At 36.5% G+C, this 23,688-nt stretch overlaps 1 protein-coding gene across 2 annotated transcripts in view; it reads left to right on the top strand.

Annotated features, from left to right (window-relative positions):
• The window catches only part of DENND4A (DENN domain containing 4A), a 130,130-nt gene that overhangs the window by 64,171 nt on the left and 42,271 nt on the right, over positions 1–23,688 (top strand). For both annotated transcript variants that reach the window (XM_025390372.1, XM_025390373.1), the window contains exons 12-16: positions 4,534–4,634; positions 9,344–9,562; positions 10,953–11,098; positions 20,171–20,304; positions 23,393–23,528. In XM_025390372.1, coding sequence (XP_025246157.1) covers positions 4,534–4,634; positions 9,344–9,562; positions 10,953–11,098; positions 20,171–20,304; positions 23,393–23,528 — 736 coding nt within the window. The remainder of the gene's footprint in view (positions 1–4,533; positions 4,635–9,343; positions 9,563–10,952; positions 11,099–20,170; positions 20,305–23,392; positions 23,529–23,688) is intronic.

Raw genomic sequence — 23,688 nt, 5'->3', positions numbered from 1 at the left:
GCCATACCTGGCTAATTTTTTTTTTAAATTTTTTTGTAGAGAAGGGGTCTTGCAGTGTTGTCCCAGCTGGTTTGGAACTCCTGACCTCAGGTTATCCTCCTCCCTTGGCCTCTCAAAGCATTGGGATTACAGGCATGAGCCACCACACCCAGTTTTTCTCCATTTTTAAGTAAGAGCTTTTTATCTTAAAGCTTTTTTTGAAAAAAATTTTATTTTTTATTTTTTTGAGATGATGTCTCATTCTGTCACCCAGGCTCAAGTGCAGTGGCGTGATTTCAGCTCACTGCAACCTCTTCCTCCCAGGTTCAAGTGATTCTTCTGCCTCAGCCTCTCAAGTAGCTGGGACTACAGGTGCACGCCACCTGGCTAGTTTTTGTATTCTTAGTAGAGATGGGTTTTCACTGTGTTGGCCAGGCTGGTCTCAAACTCCTGGCCTCAGGTGATCTGCCTGCCTCAGCCTCCCGAAGGGTTGAGACAGCCTAAAGCTTTTCGATTTAATTATGAAACCTTAGATTAGTTATCAGTCTTGTCATATGTCGAAACCTCAAGTGCCTAAACCATTAGAAAAGTTTAGCAGAAAATGAATATTCTCTTATAAAGCATGCATACTGTCAAACAGTTTTTATTCATTGAAAGCCTAACCAAGAAAATATGAAATATATTTTATGCATAAAAGCCCTTTTACATATGGCATCAATAGATTCAATGGTTCTTTACCATCAACATTTCATTCTTTACCAGAACTGTTTAATACTTTCAAATATTAAAGTAATATAACTTTTCCTTGCCAGTTTAATGTTACATGATATAATATTTTTTAATTGAAATTAACAGTGGTAAGAGTGTATACTGTTTTTATTATGGTAATAAGTTGTATTTCCCCCCTTATAATGTCTCTTAATTTGTTAAAAGAATTTTCTTATCTGAGTGTGATGACTCATACCTGTAATCTCCACACTTTGGGAGGCTGAGGCAGGAGGATCACTTGAGGCCAGAAGAGACCCCATTTATACAAAAAATTTAAAAATTAGAAGAATTTTGTCTTCCTACTTACTGTTTCTTTCTTTCTTTCTTTCTTTCTTTCTTTCTTTCTTTTCTTTTCTTTTCTTTTCTTTCAGGTTGCTGAGGTCTGAACTCTTTTCTTTCTGCTTTGATCACTAATGAGTTAAAGAATCAGAGAAACATGAGTTGTTTGTGCTCATGAATTCTTGACATTATCACCCTCCAAACGGGTGGAGGACTAGACTAGCGAACTGACAGCTTTCTACTTTCTTTCAATTAGAATTTCTGAAGCCCCAGCCTGAAATTTGAAAGAAAAACAAATCCCAAGTGTGGAATTTTTGGTTTCTTTTTCCCTTCCCTGTCTGTCTTAAGTATATATAATACAGACTATGTTTTAAATATTAAGAAATTTCTGAAGAAAGGGAAAGAAATTAATATATATGTACTAAGTGTAAAGCTACATATGTAGCCTAAGTTATCTCATGTGATTCTCCATACTTTGTGAGGTAGTTCTTTTTTTTTTTGGAAGCAGAGTCTCGCTCTGTCACCCAGGCTGGAGTGCAGTGGCGCAATCTTGGCTCACTGCAAGCTCCGCCTCCCAGGTTTATGCCATTCTCCTGCCTTAGCCTCTCAAGTAGCTGGGACCACAGGCACCCACCACCATGCCCAGCTAATTGTTTGTATTTTTTAGTAGAGATGGGGTTTCACCGTGTTAGCCAGGGTGGTCTCGATCTCCTGACCTCATGATCCGCCCGCCTCAGCCTCCCAAAATGCTGGGATTATAGGCGTGAGCCACTGTGCCCAGCAGAGGTGGTTCTTGTTAACTCTTCTGACAAATGGGGAAACCAAAGCTTAGATTTTTAAGCGGCTTACCAAAGGGCACATAGCTTATACTGTCAGAACTGGGTTTTAAAGCCATTACTGTTTGACTCCAAAACTAATGCTTTCTGCCACTAATTATTGGGTAACTATGTAATATGTGTATGTCGTAAAATAATATAGTAATCTTGTAAGTGGAAATCATCGTGAGTATACATTTACTCATAAGATGATCTTTCTTATAAGAAGATGATCATAGACCAAACTCAAGTACTTCAAAAATTTCCCTTACGGCTGGGCACAGTGGCTCATGCTTGTAATCCCAGCACTTTGGGAGGCCGAAGCAGGCGGATCATGAGGTCAGGAGATCGAGACCGCCCTGGCTAACCAGTGAAACCCCATCTCTACTAAAAATACAAAACATTAGTGGGGGGCGGTGGCAGGTGCCTGTAGTCCCAGCTACTCGGGAGGCTGAGGCAGGAGAATGGCATGAACCCCAGAGGTAGAACTTGTAGTAGGCCGAGATCGCGCCACTGCACTCCAGCTTGGGCAACAGAGCAAGACTCCATCTCAAAAAAAAAAAAAAAAAATGCCCTTACCCAGCCAAGTTTTAGAGCGAAGATATCAAGAACAAGAGGCGGAAATTATGGCAATAACAGTAATTAGATGTGATCAGATGATACCAAGATGTTGTTCATTCATTTACGCCACAAACATATCCTGAGTGCCCTTTTTTGCTAGGCACTGGGAATAAAATGGCAAACCACGTATTCTCCTTTCTTTTAAGACACTCGTAATTAAGTCTAGCAAGACAGGCACTATGCAGTGAATGGTAAGACACAGTGGGAAAACTGTGTTACTGAGTTTCATCAAGAAAATAATTTGAGAAGTGTTTCTACATTGCGTTCTTACTATAACAGAGGATCCTGTTGGTCACATTGTAAATGTAATCACACCTTCACAGCAGGACATCTGCGGTTTGACTCTGCCCTATCTTTATTTTTATTCTCATTTGTAGAAAGATAGAGGGGACAAATTCTAAGACAGTCATTTTTGTTTAGCTTAATCTTTCTTATCCCACTCTTTTTTTGTTGTTTACTTTTCAAAGTGATATTTGCCCTTTTTTGTTCTGTAGGAAGTTTAGGGAATATAAAAAGTTCAGCAAGTTCCACTACACACCTGTGTTATGTTGTTCTGTGGTGGTTAGAATACGAGTGTTTTACTTTTCTTTTCTTTTTCTATACATTGTTCAAGTTTTCTAAAATGAATATTCATTGCTTTTGAAATAAAAAAACTGATTCAATAAAAAGTAGAGTCATCTGGGCACAGTGCCTCTTGCCTGTAATCCTAACACTTTGAGAGGCAGAGGCCAGGAGGATTTCTTAAGGTGTGGAGTTCAAGACCAGCCTGGGCAACAAAGCAAGACCTCATCTCTACAAAATAAAAATTAGCAGGCTATAGGGGTGCGCACCTGTAGTCTCAGCTGCTTGGGAGGCTGAGGCAGGAGGACCACTTGAGCCTGGGACTGCAGTGAGCCGTGATCATGCCACTGCACTCCACCCTTGGTGACAGAATGAGACGTTGTCTTTTCTTTTTTTTTTTAAGTGGAGTCATTAAAGCTATCTTTAAGTCCAAATGCTTCGCAATGCTTTATCACCATGCTCTTTTCTACTCCTACCCCGTGTATGGTTTAGAGACCAACTGTGTTGTAATAGCTATAATAAAGGAGATTATGGGAGCCTGTCCCAGAAACAAAGATACAATAGTTCCTCCCTTACCCGTAGTTTGGCTTTCCATGGTTTCAGTTATCTGTGGCCAACTGCAGTCTGAAAGTACGTAAGTACAACACAGTAAGTTATTTTGAGAGAGAGAGCCCACGTTCACATAACGTTTATATAAAGTATATTGTTATAATTCTATTTTATTATAAATTATTGTTATTGATCTCTTACTATTCCTAATTTATAAATTGAACTTTATCATAGGTATATATGCTTGGGAAAAAACGTAGTAAAAATGGGGTTCAGAACTGTCTGTGATTTCAAGCATTCACTGGGGGTCTTGGAATGTATCCACTACAGATAAGGGGGAAACTGCTTTATCATTTTTTAACAGATATCCTCTTTTATAGTTATATAAGTATTTCACAATGTACTTTATTCAAGTAATTTAATATTATAGGTTATTTCTTTTTTGAAAGAAACAAAAATGATCCTTACTTATGCTCTTAGGAAACTAAGAAACTAAGTATTTAAATATACCAAAGTATTTTGATAAGCTCTGTGGATCATGAGTTTACTGAAAGTTTTTGTAGTGCTTTTTCTTACAGTATATAAAAAAAAAAACTTGTAGGATTTTTCTAATATTTAGGTGTCTAAGCACACTTAAGTGGAGATTAAGAGTAAAGATCACCACATTAAGCTTTATGGTGATTAGCAAGATTCCAAAGCAACTGGAATTTACTCAGTATAAATATAAATTTGTGAGCTATATTTAATACAAGGTTCTACCCTCATACAAATTAATTTTTAAATATTCAACATGCCAGTTTACCCCATAGGATTTTTCTCTCATTAATGCAAATATTTTGTATGTTTTTCATTTTTCATTCAATGTGTTTAATCTTTTCCTATTTTTATATATAACAGATATATACCTTCCCCCTCCCAAAGACCATGTAACAAATATATTCCTGTTGTTATTTAATCTTAGAATTGGTGATAAGAAAAATGTAGCCTGGAAGATACTTCCAAAGAAGCCATGTAAAAATCTGATGAACACACTGAATAATTTGCATCAGCAATTGGCAAAATGTAAGTGGATAACTTCATTAAAGGAGGTAATTTAATCTGAAAAAGGGACTCCAATTACTTTGCCTTACTTATAAAAGAATAATATTTATTTTAACTAGCAGAAAGTGGTTTTACCATTTTAAAGGCAGATGATCATTAAAGCAAAATTTGTTAGAAGATGAATGAGAGATTTATAAAATATGTATTTTATATCTTCCAAATTTTTATAGAACCATCTTAGAATAACAACATTCAAAAGGATGTTAAGGTGGTTAATTTTACCATTACTGAAATACCATGAAAAAAATGTGGGGTTCCACCTTTATATTGTTTTTTTTTTTCTCTTTTGAGACAGAGTCTTGCTTTGTCATCCAAGTTGTAGTGCAGTGGCACAAACATGGCCCACTACAGCCTTGACCTCCTGGGCTCAAGTAGTATTCCCACTTCAGCCTCCTGAGTAGCTGGGACTGCAGACACGATGAGGCATTACGCCTGGTTAATTTTTTAATTTGTTATAGAGACAAATTATGTTGTCCTGGGCTCAAGCAGTTCTCCCTCTTCGACGTCTCAAAGTGCTGGGATTACAGGCATGAGCCACCGTGCCTGGCCTATTTTCTTCATACATAGAATAGAAAGTTAGTTTTGAAAATCTAAGACAAATGATGTAAACTACATTAGAAAATACTGATGATTTCAGTGGAGTAAGAGCTTTTCACCTTCAGTGGATCTTAATGCTGTGCTTATCTTTTTAAACATTTTTTAATTTTTTTGTGTGCCTATCTTAAAGTTTGAAAATCGAAGTTTGCGAATAGCATTAAGAAATTAATAAAATGAAAATTGATTAGGATGTCGAATATTTCTATTATATATAATAATATTTCTATTATATATAAGGATATATATAAGGATATATCTTCACCTGTCCAGAATTGCTGATAAGGAAAATTAAACCTTCATTTCTTTATCTAATCTTCTTGGTAGTATAGCAGATGACCCATTCAGAATCCATAACTTAATACTTATTATATAAAGTATGGTCAATAGTGATATGCAGTATTTGAGGTTCACATTTATGTATTAGGTGGAACATAAGCATAGGAGGTAGCCTACACCCTTGAGGATTCATCATAGTGTATAGTGTAGTTGGAAATAGACATGGATAAAAACAATATTTACAAAGTATACTTGATAACAAGTAGATAATTCCAAAGTAGCTCATAAGTATTGGGATATTAAACTAATGACATAAAACATAACAAAATTTTGCCTTATGGAACAAATAAATCATGCATGTAATATTATTTGTTACCTAGTTAATTGCTTTCTAAAAGTGTTTGCATTTCTTTTGAATATCTGAAAAGCCCAACAGCTATTGTAGCAATATTTAAATATTATTAACATTGGCTGGGCAGGATGACTCAGGCCTATAATCCCAGCACTTTGGGAGGCTGAGGCAGGCAGATTGCTTGAGTCCAGCAGTTTGAGACCATCCTGGGCAACGCGCTGAAACCTTGTCTCTACAAAAAGTACAAAAATTAGCTGGGCATGGTGGCAATGCACCTACTTGGGTAGCTGAAGTGGGAGATCACTTGAGCTTGGGAGGTCAAAGCTGCAGTGAGCCACGATCGTGCTACTGCACTCCAGCCTGGGTGACAGAGCAAGACCTGACTCAAATTATTTATATATATATATATAGAGAGAGAGAGAGAGAGAGAGACAGAGAGAGAGAGAGAGAGAGAGAGAATATGTGTGTATATATAAAGTAAATGAAATAGCCCGTTCAACTTTTATGAAAGGCAGAATCTCAAGGGTTGAAACTACAAACATTTAAATAATACTGATAATTAAGAACTGTATAACGCTTTATAGCTTCAGAGCACATTCACACACATTCTTTTATGTTACAACTATGAGAATGAGGTTGAAGGAGGCATATAGTAGCTTCTCACAGATCATATAGTTAACAAGGATGAAGCTGGGATTAAAACCTAGGCTTTCTTGGCTGGGCGTAGTGGCTCACACCTGTAATCCCAGCACTTTGGAGGCCGAGGCAGGTGGATCACCAGAGGTCAGGAGTTCGAGACCAGCCTGACCAACATAGTAAAACCTCGTCTCTACTAAAAATACAAAAATTAGCCGGACGTGGTGGTGCACTCTTGTTGTCCCAGCTACTTGGGAGGCTGAGGCTGGAGAATAGCTTGAACCTGGAAGGCAGAGATTGCAGTGAACCAAGATTGTGCCGCTGTACTCCAGCCTGGAAGACAGAGTGAGACTCCATCTCAAAACAAAAACAAAAACAAAAAAAACCGTAGGCTTTCTGGTTCCAATGCCTTACATTCTTCCAGTATTTTCACTTTTTTAGATAATAAGAACTCCTCCAAAAACTCTCAAAGATGATTAATTGTTCCTTATATTTTAAAATTTTGAAGTAATAACAAACTTTTTTTCCTGACCCTTTGACATTAGATGCTTCATGACATTTGAATAGAATGTATTTCCTACGAAGTACATTCTTTGACATCACTACAATGTAACCATGAAAATCAGGAAATTAACATCGAGCATTACTGTCATCCTAATCCTCAGACCACATTCAGGTTTTGCCAGTTACCATGATAATGTTCTTTTTATAACAAAAGGATCCAGTTCCAAATCAGGTTTTGTATGTAGTTTCAAGTCTCTTTATTTGCCTTTCCTCCTGAACAGTTCCTCAGATTCTCTGCCATCTTTGAAGATTATATTTACCATTGTAGAATTGTCCATGGTGTGGGTTTATCTGAGCATTCTCATAATAAATACAGGCCACCCATCTTTTTTTCTTTTTTTTGAGATAGGATGTCTCACTGTGTCACCCAGGCTGGAGTGCAGTGGTGCGATCACAGTTTATGGCAGCCACGAGCTCCCAGGCTCAAGTGATCCTCCCACCTCAGCCTCCTGAGAAGCTGGGACTACAGACACACGCCACCACACCCAGTTAATTAAAAAAAATTTTTTTTTTTTTTGGTAGAGATGGGATCTCACCATATTGCCAGGCTGGTCTTGAACTTCTGGGCTCAAGTGATCCTCCCACTTCAGCCTCCATGCTAGTATTACAGATGTGAGCCACTGCACCTGGCCCAGGTCACGCATCTTTGACAGGAATATCACAGAAGTGATGCTGTGCCTCTCTCATTGCGTCCTTATGTCATATTGCACACTATTTTGTTTTGTCACATTATTGATGGAGATATTCACTTTGATCACTTAAGGTGGTGTCTACTAGACTTCTCTACTATAAAACTACATGTTTACTATCTAATGACTTTAGCATTGAATTGTCCAGGAAGAAGAATTGTTTTTTATATTTTAATCCTTGTGTGTTCTTCCTGTAGGTACTTGTATTAAAAAAAAAAAAAAAAAAAAAGGAAAGAAGAACTGTTGCATTTGCCCTGTGCCCAATTTGCACAGGGTAAATGCAATAGTTCTTCTTTCCCTTTTTTTAAAGTCTGTTTTCAATATAAAAGACACAAACATGAATGAATACAAGAGGGAATGTCACTGCCACTTTGAAAAAGACATATCTGTAATATATAAAATATATATGTTTTATATATATTCATATGGAAAGAGTGTGAGAGCAAGTATGTGCACGTAACATGAAAAGTGGCTGGGCATGGTGCCTCATGCCTATAATCCCAGTACTTTGGAAGGCCGAGGCGGGTGGATCACCTGAGGTCAGGAGTTTGAGACTAGCCTCACCAGCATGGTGAAACCCTGTCTCTACTAAAAATACAAAAATTAGCCGGGCATGGTAATGGGCACCTGTAATCCCAGCTACCCAGGAGGCTGAGGCAGGAGAATCTCTGGAGCCCCGGAGTGGGGACTACAGTGAGCCAAGATCGTGCCACTGTACTCCAGCCTGGATGACAGACCGAGACTCTGTCTCAAAAAACAAACAAACCAGAACAAACAAACAAAACGTGCCAAGCTTTTGAGGGAAAGGGGAGCAATTTTTGAAAGAAATATTTTCATGTTTTCAAATGTACTAGTTTATGTATAATCTTCAATGGTGAGAGAACAATGGAGACATTTCTATATGAAGATTTGAGAGATCTGGGTTTATGTTCCTTTCTTATTATTCTGTTTATTTCTATGTCAGGTCATTTCCATTCTCAGGGCATGTGCAAAATGGTAGTGGTGTGGGAGGTATAGATGACATGGTTGTTCAGATTCTTTCTGAACAATGCCAATACTCGGTGAGCCTACGAATGATATGTATTCTGACATATATTTATAGTTGAGCAGCTTTCTGATATTCTGTTGCTTTCTGGGTTATAATCATTATTAACTTATATGTAGTTATTTTAGAACATGAACTGTAAAAAAATTTTTTGTAGAGACAGAATCTCTCTATGTTGCCCAGGCTAGTCTTGAACTCCTATCCTCAAGTGATCCTTCTGCCTTGGTCTAGGATTACAGGCTTGAGCTGCCATGGCTGGCCTGAACGTTTTTTTTTTCCTGATAGTAGTGAGATAAGCAGAGGTAACTTTGTGTTTAATTTGGATAAAATTTACTCAACGGAGCCTACAAAATGCTATGGCAGGCTTTGCTAAGGTTTAAATGTGATTAAGTTATGTAAACAAAGAGTTGAGGTAGCTTGGGTCCTTTTGAAAACGCAACAAAATTATACTGGTACCATCATGAGTGTTTTGTGAGTTCGGAGAAAACACTAACACTCTGTGTCTTCACAGTGCAGCAGAGACCGAGAGATGATGGACTAATGGATTTAGCAATGAATGACTATGATTTTAATTCTGGAAAGAGGTTGCACATGATAGATTTGGAAATCCAAGAGGCATTTTTGTTTTTCATGGCCTCTATTTTAAAAGGTTACAGATCATACTTAAGGCCAATAACACAAGCCCCATCTGAGACAGCCACAGATGCAGCCTCTCTCTTTGCCCTACAAGGTGAGTGATTGCATAGTTTCAAAGCTTTCATGTCATTGAGCTTAACTTTGTGATGACTCATTTGCTGTCTGTGTTAATAGCTCATATTTATGAGAATACATACCTGTTTTGAGGAGAACGTGAATACCAGCTTTGTTGGTTACCCATTTCCATAGGACTAGTTATTTTTCAGGCATATTAGATATAATTCCATTAGCAGATATGCAGAAGATAAGTATAGAGCCTCCCAACCATATACCGACTGCATTTGTGTGTCACATATGTGTTGAGATACTGATACTTTCAGCTTTCAGAGCAGTAGGCAGTGTTGGGGATACAGAGGAATCCCTGGAATGGTCACCTCCAGGCTTGAATAACCTCATTTGTTTTATTTCAGTATACTTTACGAATATTTTCAAATATTGGGTACTTTACAAATATTTACAAATATTTCCTATCTGTGCCATGAAGTAAAAAAAGTTGGGAAGTTCTGGAGTACAACCAGTTTTATAATACATATTTATTTTCTTTTGTAGTATTTAACATTTGAAAGAGAAATTCATTTAATAAGTGTATATTGAGTACCTCTGAATGCTAGGTACTGAATAGTGGTATGCAAAAGAGACATGGCCAAAAAAAAAAGTAAAAGATGAGAGTCATGGTTATTTCTCTCAGAGAGCTTATAGTCAAGAGGATAGGCGATTGGAAATAATGAGTGAACAACTTCAGTTCACAACCTCATATCACGGAAGGCTATTCTGAAGAAGTAACATCTGATCCATGATCTGAAAGATGAGTAGAAATTAGCCAGACCAAGGTAAAGTAGGAGAGTGTTTTAGGCAGAGAGAACAGTTTACACAGTCCCTGAGACTGGAAAGAGCTTGAATTCCTGGGCCTGAAAGAAGGCCCAAGTGCAGTGTAACTGAGCATAGTTAGTAAGGTGAAATCAGGAAATAAACCTTTTCTCTGTTTTCAATAAGTAAGACACAAACATGAATGAGTACGAGGGAATGTTACTGCTGCTTTGAAAAAGCCATATGTGTATATATATTATATATATATATATAGTGTATATTTATATGGAATGTGAGAGCAAGTATGTGCATATAATATGCAAAGCTTTTGGGGGAAAACAGAGCAATTTTCAAATGTACTAGTTTATAATATTCAAGATGGTGAGAGAACAATGGAGACAGTTCTGGATGAAGATTTGAGAGATCTGGGTTTATGTTCCTTTATTACTGTTCTCCTATTTCTTTGTCAGGTCATTTCCCCTCTCAGAGCACATGCGAAATGGTAGTGGTGTGTGAGGTATAGATGACATGGTTGTTCAGATTCTTTCTAGTGCAAATATTCTGTGAATCTATGAATGATATTATATATTCTGACATTATATATTTATGTTGAACAGCTTTCTTAAGAAGCCGGGACCGGTCACATCAAAAATTCTATAACATGATGACCAAAACACAGATGTTTATTCGCTTCATTGAAGAATGTTCTTTTGTTAGTGACAAAGATGCAAGCCTGGCATTTTTTGATGATTGTGTAGATAAAGTAAGTAACGGTACATCTACAGTGCCCTAACTTATTTTGTGTTACTGTTATAAATGTTATGAGTTATAGTTTCTATTTATAGCTTTTAATGAAATCGAAATTAATTTCATTTTCATCATTGACTGCTTATAATGCAAGTTTTGGTAGCCTGCTAGAAATTATAGAATGCACCTCTTACAATTACGTTGTAGAATTTTACTAAATCATAAGTTTTGTTTTAGCAATCAGGTCCCTAACCCTCCCTGCCCACTTATAAAACCAGGAATTTTTTGCCAGCCTGTGCACCTCCAACTTAAACATCTGTAATTTTCACCTCTCCTTTTTGTCAGAGATGGGTTATCACATGCTGAAAGTAGGTGTAAAAGTATCATAAATGTTTTACCTGAATATTTCTACAATTGAGAATGAGTTTGTAGCTTAAATTCGTTAGTTCTATAATTTTAAATTTATATATAAAACCTTTCTGTTCAGTCCTAATATCATTAGGTGGGACAGAGCAAGGCAGGTATTCATGCTGGAGAGAGAGAAGGTAGGGTAGTCCAGAGAGGGGTTTCAAAACCTGAATAGGGTGGAGAGAGAGGAACAGCCTAGCTGGAATGTCAGAGCCCAAGCCAGGTAAGGAGAGTATTCCTGGAGAGGCATGTTCTAACATGTAGAATCAGAGGACAGGCAGTTTAAAGAGGGTGTCCATGTTCAGGGGCAGACTGCTGCAGGATGTCAGAACCTAAACAGGATGAGAAGAGCACTCATACAGAGGTGACCACACATGGAGTGTCAGAGTCTGAGCAGGGTGGGTAGAGTATCCTCACGGGGATAGCAAGGGAAGCAAATGAGATGTCAGAGTTTCATCTAGATGAGAGAGGTGTCAGCATGGTGGTGCAGGATTTGGTCTGGAAGGGGTTGTCAAAACCACATTAAGGTGAAGAAGTCATCTGCATGGGAGAGGGGTGGTGGTAAAGATGGGAGAATGTTATATATTGGGGAGATTGATCAAATAAATGTATTAAAGGTAATAAAGTTTCTTATTGAGACGAAAGATTTACAAATACAGAAGTGAAGAAAACTAAATTGAACCCTGTAGTGTTGGTGTAGAGTTGGAGATTTGGTGTGGTATCATTGGTTTTCAATGATAGATACAGAAATAAATGTAGATGTAAGTATATGTGTCTGGGTGTATACACACATATATTTCCTACCTCTGTACATTAGGTGGACCTGGAAGCAGCCACACCCCAACAGCAATAAGCACACCTAATGTATAGATTTTGGCTTCTAAATACCCGATAAGCCCTAAAGTATCTTGTGCTAGAAAACCAAGAATTGCTCCAAGAATGATGGAGACATGTTAAAACAAAATACGTATACAGAAGTCAATTTGAAGGGATTTCCACAGGCAAATCTAGGACAATTTGAGCATCAAATGTTAGTAACAGATTAGCCCATTGATTAAAATAAGAAACCATGAGTCTATACAGATATCAATCAATTGAAAGTCATCTGATGAGAAGCAGGATCTTACATAGTTATTAATGACCTCCCCACAAAATGCATATTAATGACAAAAGGGAAAAGAGTAACTTTATAGTGGAAAAGCCTGGCAAATACCATTTTAATCAAGTTATCAAAATGAACATCATCTGCAACGGGACAAGTCAACATTGTGTTCCCCTAATAGGTTACAATGAGAATGCAACCTCAATTCTGTAATATTCCTGCAAAAATGTATGACCTATATAATCTCAAGGAAATACCAAACACATATTAAATGATATTCTACAAAATACCTATTCTGTAATCTACAAAGTATTAAGATTAAGAAAATAAAGTAAAAATGGAGAAGCTTGTCTAAAGTGAAGTAAGAAGACTTGACAACCAAATGCAGTGCTTAGTTAAGAACTAGATCCTTGCCGGGCACGGTGGCTCACACCTGTAATCCCAGCACTTTGGGAGGCTGAGGTGGGCGGATCACAAGGTCAGGAGATCGAGACCATGGTGAAACCCCGTCTCTACTAAAAATACAAAAAAATAGCCAGGCGTGGTGGCGGGCGCCTGTAGTCCCAGCTACTCGGGAGGCTGAGCCAGGAGAATGGCATGAACCCGGGAGGCGGAGCTTGCAGTGAGCCGAGATCACGCCACTGCACTCCAGCCTGGGCGACACAGCGAGACTCCGTCTCAAAAAAACAAAAAAAACAAAAACAAAAAAAAACCCCAAAGAACTAGATCCTTTAGGCATAACATTATTAGGTTAATTGACAAAACTTGAATGTAGTTTGAGGATTACATAGTAGTAATGTATTAGTGTGTTGATTTCCAGTAATAATATATCAATGTTAATTCCCAGTTGATTGTATTTCTGTAGGAGAATGTCTTTGTAGGAAGTATAAAAGTATACAGGAGTGATGATAGGTCATCAGCTCAGCAGCTTACTCTCAAAGATTAAGGGAAGAAGTTACTTATACTAAAACTTTCCTGTAAATTTGTATTTAAATAGGTATATCGTATCCATGATCTTATGGCCATGATAATAGAAAAAAGGAATAAATGAAAGCTTTATTATATATGATCACAACAATTTGTAATGTTAAGATTATTTAAAGAAGTTCATCACTTTCAAATTTATGTGACTGTGAAAGAAAATCAGTGAGTTTTTTTTTTAACGCAACAGCCAAAATACAACTTATCCCTTGATATTCAGAAATTGGTTCAATTCTTAGTTTAACATGAAATTGGCCTTACTGATTGTTAAATAAGTACCAAATGTGTCTTATAAAAATGAGAAGTGATTCTCACTATGAATAGGAAAATAGTATGGTAGGAACAACACACTACATTGGGAATCAGAAGTACTTTAATCTTGACTATTATACTTGTGACTTTAGTCATTTAGTCTTTATATGTTGTTTTTTTATGTATGTTTTTAAAATGTTTTGAGGATAAATAATTATAGCTGCCTATCTCATAGTGTTCAGAGTAGTGTTGTATAAACTAAAAAGTAGAAAATATTATGACTATTTTTGCCTGTAACTGGATTTTATTCATGTTTATAGATTAATGGTTCATTTGGTTTCTCATTTCATAACAGAAATATTCAATATCTGAATGATTTGTACATATGAACAGCAGGAACACATTCAGAGCCTTGTAGACATCTACCTTTTCCTTCAATTTAGAACACTTGAGGGATGATTGATACAGAGAAATACTATTTCTGGTGCTGTTAGGGAATTAACAAATGAAAGTATCCAGAAATATCATCCCTAGTTCTTTCTTGAAAATGCTTTGGAATAGGGAAAAGATGGATACATGCCATTACCTGCTTAAAATTCTCAATTCATCTTCCCGTAGAAACACTGTTATAAATGGTGATTAGCTATACTTCAAATGGTAGCAGTGTTTTGCTATGAATACGTGTTAAATTTTTATAAGTCGGGCATGGTGATATGCACCTTTAATCCCAAGAGCAATTACTACCAGCTACTCAAGAGTCTGAGTGGGGAGCCCAGGAGTTGGAGTCCAGCCTGGGCAACATAGTGAGACCCCGTCTCTAAACAAAAACCAACAACAACGAAGTATTAATTTTGTATGTGTGGAATGATATGCTAACCACTTTTTAAGACATTTTTAAAAATCAGATTTATTGAGATATACAAACAGTAAATACATCATTAATGTACAAAGTTTAATGAGTTTTGGCAAATATATATTTCCATGTAACCCATGACTTCAAAGTATTTTCATCACCCCAGAAAGGACATTGTTTTGGGGGAAGATTTATTTTCTACATTTTGAATAACCTACTTACAAACAGACTTGTGGAACCCTGCATTTTGTATGTTGAGCTCTGGTCTATAAAGCTTTGAAAACCTGGGTGGTTTTCTTTATTATTTTTTATTTTTGAGACAGGGCCTCCCTTTGTCACCCAGGCTAGAGTGCTGTGGCACGATCTCAGCTTACTGTAGACTGGACCTCCGGGACCCAAGTGATTTCCCACCTCAGTCTCTTGAGTAGCTGGGACCACAGGCGTATGCCATCATGCCTGGCTAATTTTTTGTAGGGACAGGGTTTCCCCGTGTTGCCCAGGTTGGTCTTGAACTCCTGGACTTAAGTGATCCTCTTGTAGTAGCCTCCCGAAGTGCTGGATTTATAGGAGTGGCCACTGCTCATGGTGAAAACCTGTTTATTTTGAAGAGATACTGTAATAGCTCCTTGACAGTTTTGTCTTCATTTGAGTATTATACCAAGAACTTGTTTTTCAATATCTTAATCAAAGTTTTGTGTTTGCCTTATTTGGCACTTCTGTGAGGCCATTCTAGTGTTGCCATAAAGAAATACCTGCATCTGGGGAATTTATATTAAAAAAAAAAAGGTTTAATTTGCCCCTAGTTCTACTGGCTTTATAGAAAGCAAGGTGCTGGCATCTGCTTCTGGTGAAGCCTCAAGAAACCTACAGTTATGGCAGAAAACCATGGGGAGACAATGGGGAGCCAACATGTCACATGGCCAGAGGTGGAATGAGAGAGTGGTAGAAAGTGCCGTATGCTTATATAAAACAGATCTTGAGATAACTCACTCACTACCACAGAGACAGCACCAAGTTATGAGGGATTTGTCCCATGATCAAAACACCTCCCACCAGGCCCCACCTCCAACATTGGGGATTACATTTCAACATAAGATTTGGAGTAGACAAATATCCAAACCATATCAGTGCTTACAAAATTAAATATTGGCAATAAATAGAAAGGTATGCTTTAAAAAAGAATTCCTCTACATTTTTTATAGGAACAATTTTTTTGTGTGTATAAAGATGATGTTTCTGTCTGGCATTATGAACTTTGAATGATTTTCTCACAGGTGTTGGGCTTCCATTGGTTGTATATATGTTCTCACTGAGCTTCCCTTAAGAACAGTGGCATACATTTGTGTAATTGTTGTTCCTTGTGCGAACCTTAGTGAATCATAAGGGACCAAATTGGTAACCACGGTTTTGCCAATAGCATGCTTTAGCCAGTCCACATGAGAACACTGAATTAGTTGTCAGAATCCAAGTAACAGTGAGAAGAGAGAAGTCTTATATTGTTCCCTTTTATTTTTGGCCTATTTTATATATCCTATTCACAAGTTTCTGTTTTAGCTAAGAACTCAGGATTCCTAGCTAAGTCACATGATTTAAATAAATATTGATATCTAAGATATACAAGATTTGTAATTTTGCTGACTAGGGTATTACGTCCTAAGGAGCATATCTTAGTGCTCATAATTAATACATTATGTTGTCTAGGATTTTCTGTAGGCCACCTGTTGTTTATGTGATGATAGTCCGTGCAGAAGATGACTGGAATCATTGCTTAAAGATTATGAATTCTGAGAAGTCTCGAAAAATAAAATTCTATTAAATGTGTAATCATTGTTTCTAGGTAGACTATTTTCCTAAAATGTTATTTATCTATTCGAAGTCTAGATCTAACAAAAGATCACTTATATATATGAATTAACATTATACTTAAAGATTTTAATGACTACTCAGAAAATCAAAACTGAAAATTAATGCATTAAAACATAGTTACTTGTATTTGCTTTATTATAATTCAAGAGACTCATTAGAGAAAAAATAAATTGTCACAAGATTAAAAATATATCTTGGTTTTTTTATTTTTTATTTTTTATTTTTTGAGATGGATTTTTTGCTCTTGTTGCCCAGGCTGGAGTGCAGTGGCATGATCTCGGCTCACCACAACCTCCGCCTCCTGGATTCAAGCAATTCTCCTGCCTTAGCCTCCCAAGTAGCTGGGATTACAGGCATGTGCCATCACACCTAGCTAATTTTGTATTTTTAGTTTCTCCATTTTGGTCAGGTTGGTCTCGAACTCCCGACCTCAGGTGATCCGCCCATCTTGGCCTCCCTAAATGCTGGGATTACAGGCATGAGCCACCGCGCCTGACTCAAAATATATCAATAAAGTTCATATGTAGTTAGAGCAGAGGTTAATTGTATCCCTGGTGGTGTTATTAACCAGAACTCTCTGAAATGTAAATAATTATACAATGCTGTTACTGCCTTTCATGTTTTGATACCACAGTAAGTGACTCACAAAAAATCAGTGCTTACTATTCATCTGCATATGTTTTCTAGATATCAGTAACACTTTAAAAAGAATAATTTTTGTGAGGGTTATTCCTTAGTTGAGTAACTTTGAGCTTAAGTTTTTAAGTGAACAAAACTCTTACTTCTGGCAGTTTAACTATAGAAAATAAATAACTAAGTATACATTAACTGTCTCATGGTTCATAACTACTATTGAACAAAAATTAGACGTGTGGTACTATTATTCACTTATTCTTACATGGTATATTAACTCTTTTGATCTTAGTATATCCAAACAAAACACTTGACTGACTTTAAAAAGCTGGAGTGGGTAATACTGAATAGAAATAAGAAAAACAATATATGAGAATTATGTGTTTCATTTATGACTAATTTAAGAACCACGTGTTCTTGTTCTTCATATGATTATATTTTAAATCATTACAATCTGTTTCTGTGGGATGGTGCTTAACTAAAGGCAGTTTTGTGTAACAAATAGTCTGGTAAGATTTTTTCTTGGTTTCCCAAGAATCCATTTCCAGTGTTTTCTGAGCATATTAATGTCTTGTGGGAAAATATGGAAATTATTTTAATTTTATCCTGCAGTGGGTGTTGGATTTCTTTTTCTCTCAATAGAGACAGATGTCACCATGCTTTCCAAAAGACAGAGATGTCCAACTGATAAATGTAGGATTTATTGCATGGCTATTTTTATAATGTTAAAATGAGATTTTATTGGTATATAAGTAAAAGGAAGTACTTTTACCAAGCTATTGAGTCTACAGTGGAAAATTTTAATATTTATATAGACTTCACTGAAAACTAGAGTAGTTGTCCTGGACCCCACACTTTTTTATGAGAACAGTATGGCTGGAGAATGGAAAGTAGGTGCCAATATGGAGAGGGAGAAGCTGCTAAAAAAAAAGAGTGAGAACTATTAAATAAATAAACATTTGCTGAGCATGGTGGCTCATTCCTGTAATCTCAACATTTTTGGGAGGCTGAGGCAGAAGGATTGCTTTGAGACCAGGAGTTCCAGACCAGTCTGGGCAACATAGCAAGACCCCATCCCTACCCAAAAAAAAAGAAAGAAAAATTAGCTGGGTGTGGTGGCACGCGCCTGTAGTTGTAGCTACTTGAGAGACTAAGGCAGGAGGATCACTTGAGCCTAGGAGTTTGAGGTTGCAGCGAGCTGTGATTGCACCATGGCATTTTAGCCTGGGCAACAGAGCAAGACCCTGTCTCAAAAAAACCATTAAGAATCATAATATATAGGCTGGGTGCAGTGGCTCATGCCTGTAATCCCAGCACTTTGGGAGGCCAAGGCAGGCGGATCACCTACGGTCAGGATTCCTGACCAGCCTAGCCAACATGGTAAAACCCCATCACTACTAAAAATATAAAAATTAGCTGGGTGTGGTGGTGCATACCTGTAGTCCCAGCTACTTGGGAGGCTTATACATGAGAATCACTTGAACCTGGGAGGCGGTGGTTCTGGTGAGCCAAAATTGCATGACAGCACTCCAACCTAGGTGACAGCAAGACGCTGTCTCAAAAAAAAAAAATCATAATATTTATACGATTTAGTAGCCTGATTCTTTTCTCATTTATTGTTATTTTGTGAATGTTTTTCTCATTATTATAATTCTGAATCATGTCCTAATTTTTATCTAGTTCACTGTATGGATATACTATTAAAAACATTATTTAATCCAAGAGAGTATAGCATATAATGCTGTGAAATTATCAATAATTTATATAAGAAGATTTTGAATGTATTGTTTCCTTTAAGTGTTAGAAAATTTTTAAAATTCATCTGTGTTCTTTTTTGGTATACTCTGCCCTAAGTCCTTATCTTAAAGGTTTAACTTGTTAGTAATTCCTACTCTTCCACTTAATCCACATGGTATATGATATTTCTAACCTAATAAAGTTCTGTGAAATGTATTTTGTCATATGTATGACATCCTTTTTTATTAATATCAATATTATGCCCTTTAGTTTATGAGCTCTTGTGGGGCAGTTTAGGTTCTACGAAGTTTTTGTTTTTTCTGGATATTACCTTGCCATTGAGTACCTAGTAGAAATAGTACTACTAAAGTGCTTTCAATATTGATGTGACTAGAGTTTAACTCACATGTACTTCTACATATGCTGAAAGAGTTTAGGGAAAGTTGTTATATTTAGTATAAATTTTTAAAATATATAGAATTCACTGTTCTTATCACACAGACACACATGTACGTGGATTTAAAAAATATTTCTTGATTACAGTCTCATGATTCAAATGCAAAACATTTGCATATAAAAAGGTATATTCAAATATAAAAAGGTATATATTCATCTGGGTCCTATTCCATCCTTGTCTACCCTATTCTTTTCCTCTTCCTCATATAGGTACTTTTCTTAGTAGCTTTCTAGTATTTCTTTATGTAAATATAAGCAAAAATGAAAGGCCGGGCACTGTGGCTCACGCCTGTAATCCCAGCACTTTGGGAGGCCGAGGCGGGCAAATGACAAGGTCAAGAGATCGAGACCATCCTGGCCAACATGGTGAAACCCCGCCTTTACTAAAAATACAAAAATTAGCTGGGCGTGGTGGCACACACCTCTAGTCCCAGCTCCTCGGGAGTCTGAGGCAGGAGAATCGCTTGAACAGGAAGGTGGAGGTTTCAGTGAGCTGAGATCGCACCACTGCATTCCAACCTGGTGATAGAGCAAAACTGTCTCAAATATATATATATATATGTGTGTGTGTGTGTGTGTATTTTCCTCGTTTCTTATTCAGAAAGTAATATACTATTTACAGTTTGCACTTTGCTATTTTCACTTAATTATTTTGGCGCTCATAGAGAACTTGCTCACTCTTCTTTTTTAATGGCTGTTTAGTATCCATTGTGCAGATGGTTTATTTAACCACTTCCCTTTATGTGAACACTTGGCTAACCAATGTGGCTTTTTAATATATGTTTTTAAAACTCCTTTAGGTGGATATGGACAAGAGCGGTGAAGTGCGACTTATAGAACTGGATGAATCTTTCAAAAGTGAACATACTGTTTTTGTAACACCACCTGAGATCCCCCACCTACCCAATGGTGAAGAACCCCCTTTACAGTACAGGTATTCAAGAGGCAGAATGTTTGAGATTGAAAGAGAGAAGCAATCCACCATCTGTGACGTAGCTTTCTAAGGACTGTGGTATTTTCAAAAATCCAAACTTTACAGATCCCTAATTTTTAGGTGGTAAGCAAGCTTATCCCACATCCATTATTAAGCTTTGAGGTATAAAAAGAAAACATATATAATTTTGTATAATATAGACTTGGGAAGCTCTCTAATGATGTCTGCATAAGTATCTGTCCTTGTAAATGTTGATTACATTCAGTTAGACTCCCCACCTCAAATGCAGCACTTTTATTATAGAATTTTGATTTTTTTTTCATTAAAACTGGTTTCCTCACTTTCAATCCTTTTTCATTTCATACATACACTGATTAATATAACCTTGGTTTACAAAAAGATTAAATCTAATTTAGAGTCAATCTTTGTGGCCTTGATTTGTACAATATAATTTTTTAAGTTACTAATTTTTGTCATGAGTTTTAAGTCATGGAAATTCAGAATTATTGGAATTGGTCATTGTTAATTTAGGAAATGTGGTTAGACACTGTGCTAAGTATATAGACTTGAATGATACATTGTCTGTGCCTTCAAGTCTAGTGAAGAAGAGAGAAAAGTCCTGAGCACAGTAAAATAAGGGCTATGATAGAGGTGAATGCATTATTTAGTTTCTAATATACATTTATTTTTACTTAAAATTGTAATTTCTTTTAGAGTTTAAAAGATTTCTTAATTCTCCAATAATACTTTCTTACTTTGTTTAAATATTCTAAAACCATTTCACATCTATCACCCTTTAAATCATAGTTTGTTATTTTCATTGAAAAAGGATTTTTCAAGACATCTTTGTTTATGACTTGGATTAAATTCTTCTTTTTACAGATGAAAAAGTGATGTGATAGATGTTTATGAATGTTGATTAATAAGAGGCCACTTGATTTCTACTCTTTTCATCCAGTGATGATATTGTTCATATCACTTTTTAAATGTCTTCTGTCGAAGACATTTAAAATATTTCTCTTAATTTCTCTCTTCCTCTCTTTTTCTTTCTAAACAAGTTCTCATTTTTTAATCTCTTTTGTACTTTATGCTTATTTGTTTTTCGTATGTGTCACTAATAGAGTTTTGTGTTTCTGAGGTTTGGTTTTAACTTTTTTAATTTAAATTTTACTTTTAGATTTAGTCCTTTAACGCTAAGAAAATTTGGCCAGGCACAGTGGCTCATGCCTGTAATCCCAGCACTTTGGGAGGCTGAGGTAGGCGGATCACTTGAGGTCAGGAGTTCAAGACTATCCTGGCCAACATGGTGAAAACCCTGTCTCTGCTAAAAATACAAAAATTAGCTAGGCGTGGTTGTAGGTGCCTGTAATCCAAGCTACTTGGGAGGCTGAGGCAGGAGAATTCCTTGAACGTGGGAGGTAGAGGTTGCAGTGAGCCAAGATCGTGCCACTGCACTCCAACCTGGGTGACAGAACGAGACTTTGTCTCCAAAAAAACCGCATTATTTCAGCCTGTGCCACATAGCAATACCTTATCTCTACAAACGATTTTTAAAAAATAGCTGGGCATGGTGGTGCACACCCGTGGTCCCAGCTACTCAGGAGGCTGAGGTGGGAGGATCACATGAGCCTGGGAGGTTGAGACTGCAGTGAGCCATGATTGAGCTACTGCACTCCAGCCTGGGCGACAGAACAGACAAATCAAAAAATAAAATAAAAAGAAAATTACTTATCTGGAAACATTTCTGTTTTTTTAGAATCTGTCATTTTTTTTCTTCAGACTACTCATATAATTTTGGTGTAATCATAACCATAATTGGGAAAACACCGTAAATGTCCTTAATGATCACAAAGTCCTGCCTCATAAGAGATTACTCGTAAACTTACATTGTCTGTGTAAAATAATGAGGCATTTGAAATAAGACACACAAAATGGTCTTATTATCTTATCATATACAATGAATTTTTTAAGGGACATGGTTTTCCTGGATTTCTTTGCTGTTTCCTACTCAACATTGAATCATTGCTAGTATTTTCTTATTCTATGGAATTCGACTATAGTAATGTATAAAAAATACTGTCTACCCTCATTTATTATAGTTAGATTTCTTCCTAATGGAAACTATTTATATGCCTTTAAGAAAATATTATATAGTATTCTTAAACAGGTTAAGTGTATTGCTCAGGAGGCAATTTTGGTTTCTTTCAGCATATCTTTTTCCTAACTGCTGCCTTTCACTTATTTACTTACTTATTAATGAAGTGTCACTATGTTGTTCAGGCTAGAGAGCAGTGGCTATTCACTGGCAGAACCATAGTACACTACAGCCTTGAATTCCTAGGCTCAGGCGTTCCTCCTGCCTTAGTTTCCTGAGTAACTGGGATTATAGGCACGCACTAACTGCACCCAGCCTAGCTGCTAGCTTTTAAATGTCCAGAGCATCTTGATCTAGCACCCTTATTAGGTTTACCTCCTAATAGAGCACCTATTCTAACCTTTTCTTCCTCTTATTTAACCTTCTCAGTTTTCTCTCTCATAAATGATGCCTTGAACCTACTAGCTAACCTGACAAACCAATTCATGAGAATGTGAGAGCAAGGTCTGGTGTGCTAATGTGCTAAACCTAAGGTTGTTATTTGCATCTTTCTAAGAAGGGAAGTTCAACAGTAAATATGTTAATCCAAAGCAATGACATTAATGATTGCCCTTTTTGAAAGAGTCCTAATTTGGTGGACCTTTTACCAACTGTCATATTATCTAATATGTTTGCTATGTATTAACAGGAGTACTAACTTTTAAAAGTTTGCTTAAGTTACCTTGGAGTTGGATGTCATGTTCATTTATGTTTTTCCCTTTTCCTCAAAAAATAACTTGAGTCTGGATTTGGCTATTACATTTCTAGTTATTATAGTAAGAAGAGCAACATTAGCATGAATATTTATTGAGTACATATCATAGCCTGATGAAGAAAGATAGTTAAATTCTAAGTGAAGAAGTTATTGGTTATAATTATATTAACCTGTAACCACTGTGATCATCTATGTGTGCTTGAGAACTGTTTTTCCTTTTTTTGTCTTTTCTAAAACAGCTATAATGGATTTCCAGTTCTTAGGAACAATTTATTTGAAAGACCTGAAGGATTTCTACAAGCAAAGAAGAACAAACTGCCTTCAAAATCAAGTAGTCCTAATAGCCCTTCGCCCATGTTCAGAAGAACAAAACAGGTACTTTATCGCATTCTTCATGTAATCAAATTTTAGAACAAGAAATAAATTGAATATTTATCCTCCTATAATATGCTTTATCACTTCTTATATAACTATTACTAGATTATTGTGTTCCCCAAAGCACTCTGAAGATACAGTAATCTGACTTCAAGAAATT

The sequence above is a fragment of the Theropithecus gelada genome, chromosome 7a (assembly GCF_003255815.1).
Source record: "Theropithecus gelada isolate Dixy chromosome 7a, Tgel_1.0, whole genome shotgun sequence".
NCBI classification, from domain to species: domain Eukaryota; kingdom Metazoa; phylum Chordata; class Mammalia; order Primates; family Cercopithecidae; genus Theropithecus; species Theropithecus gelada.
This window is presented reverse-complemented; position numbering and strand designations above follow the sequence as displayed.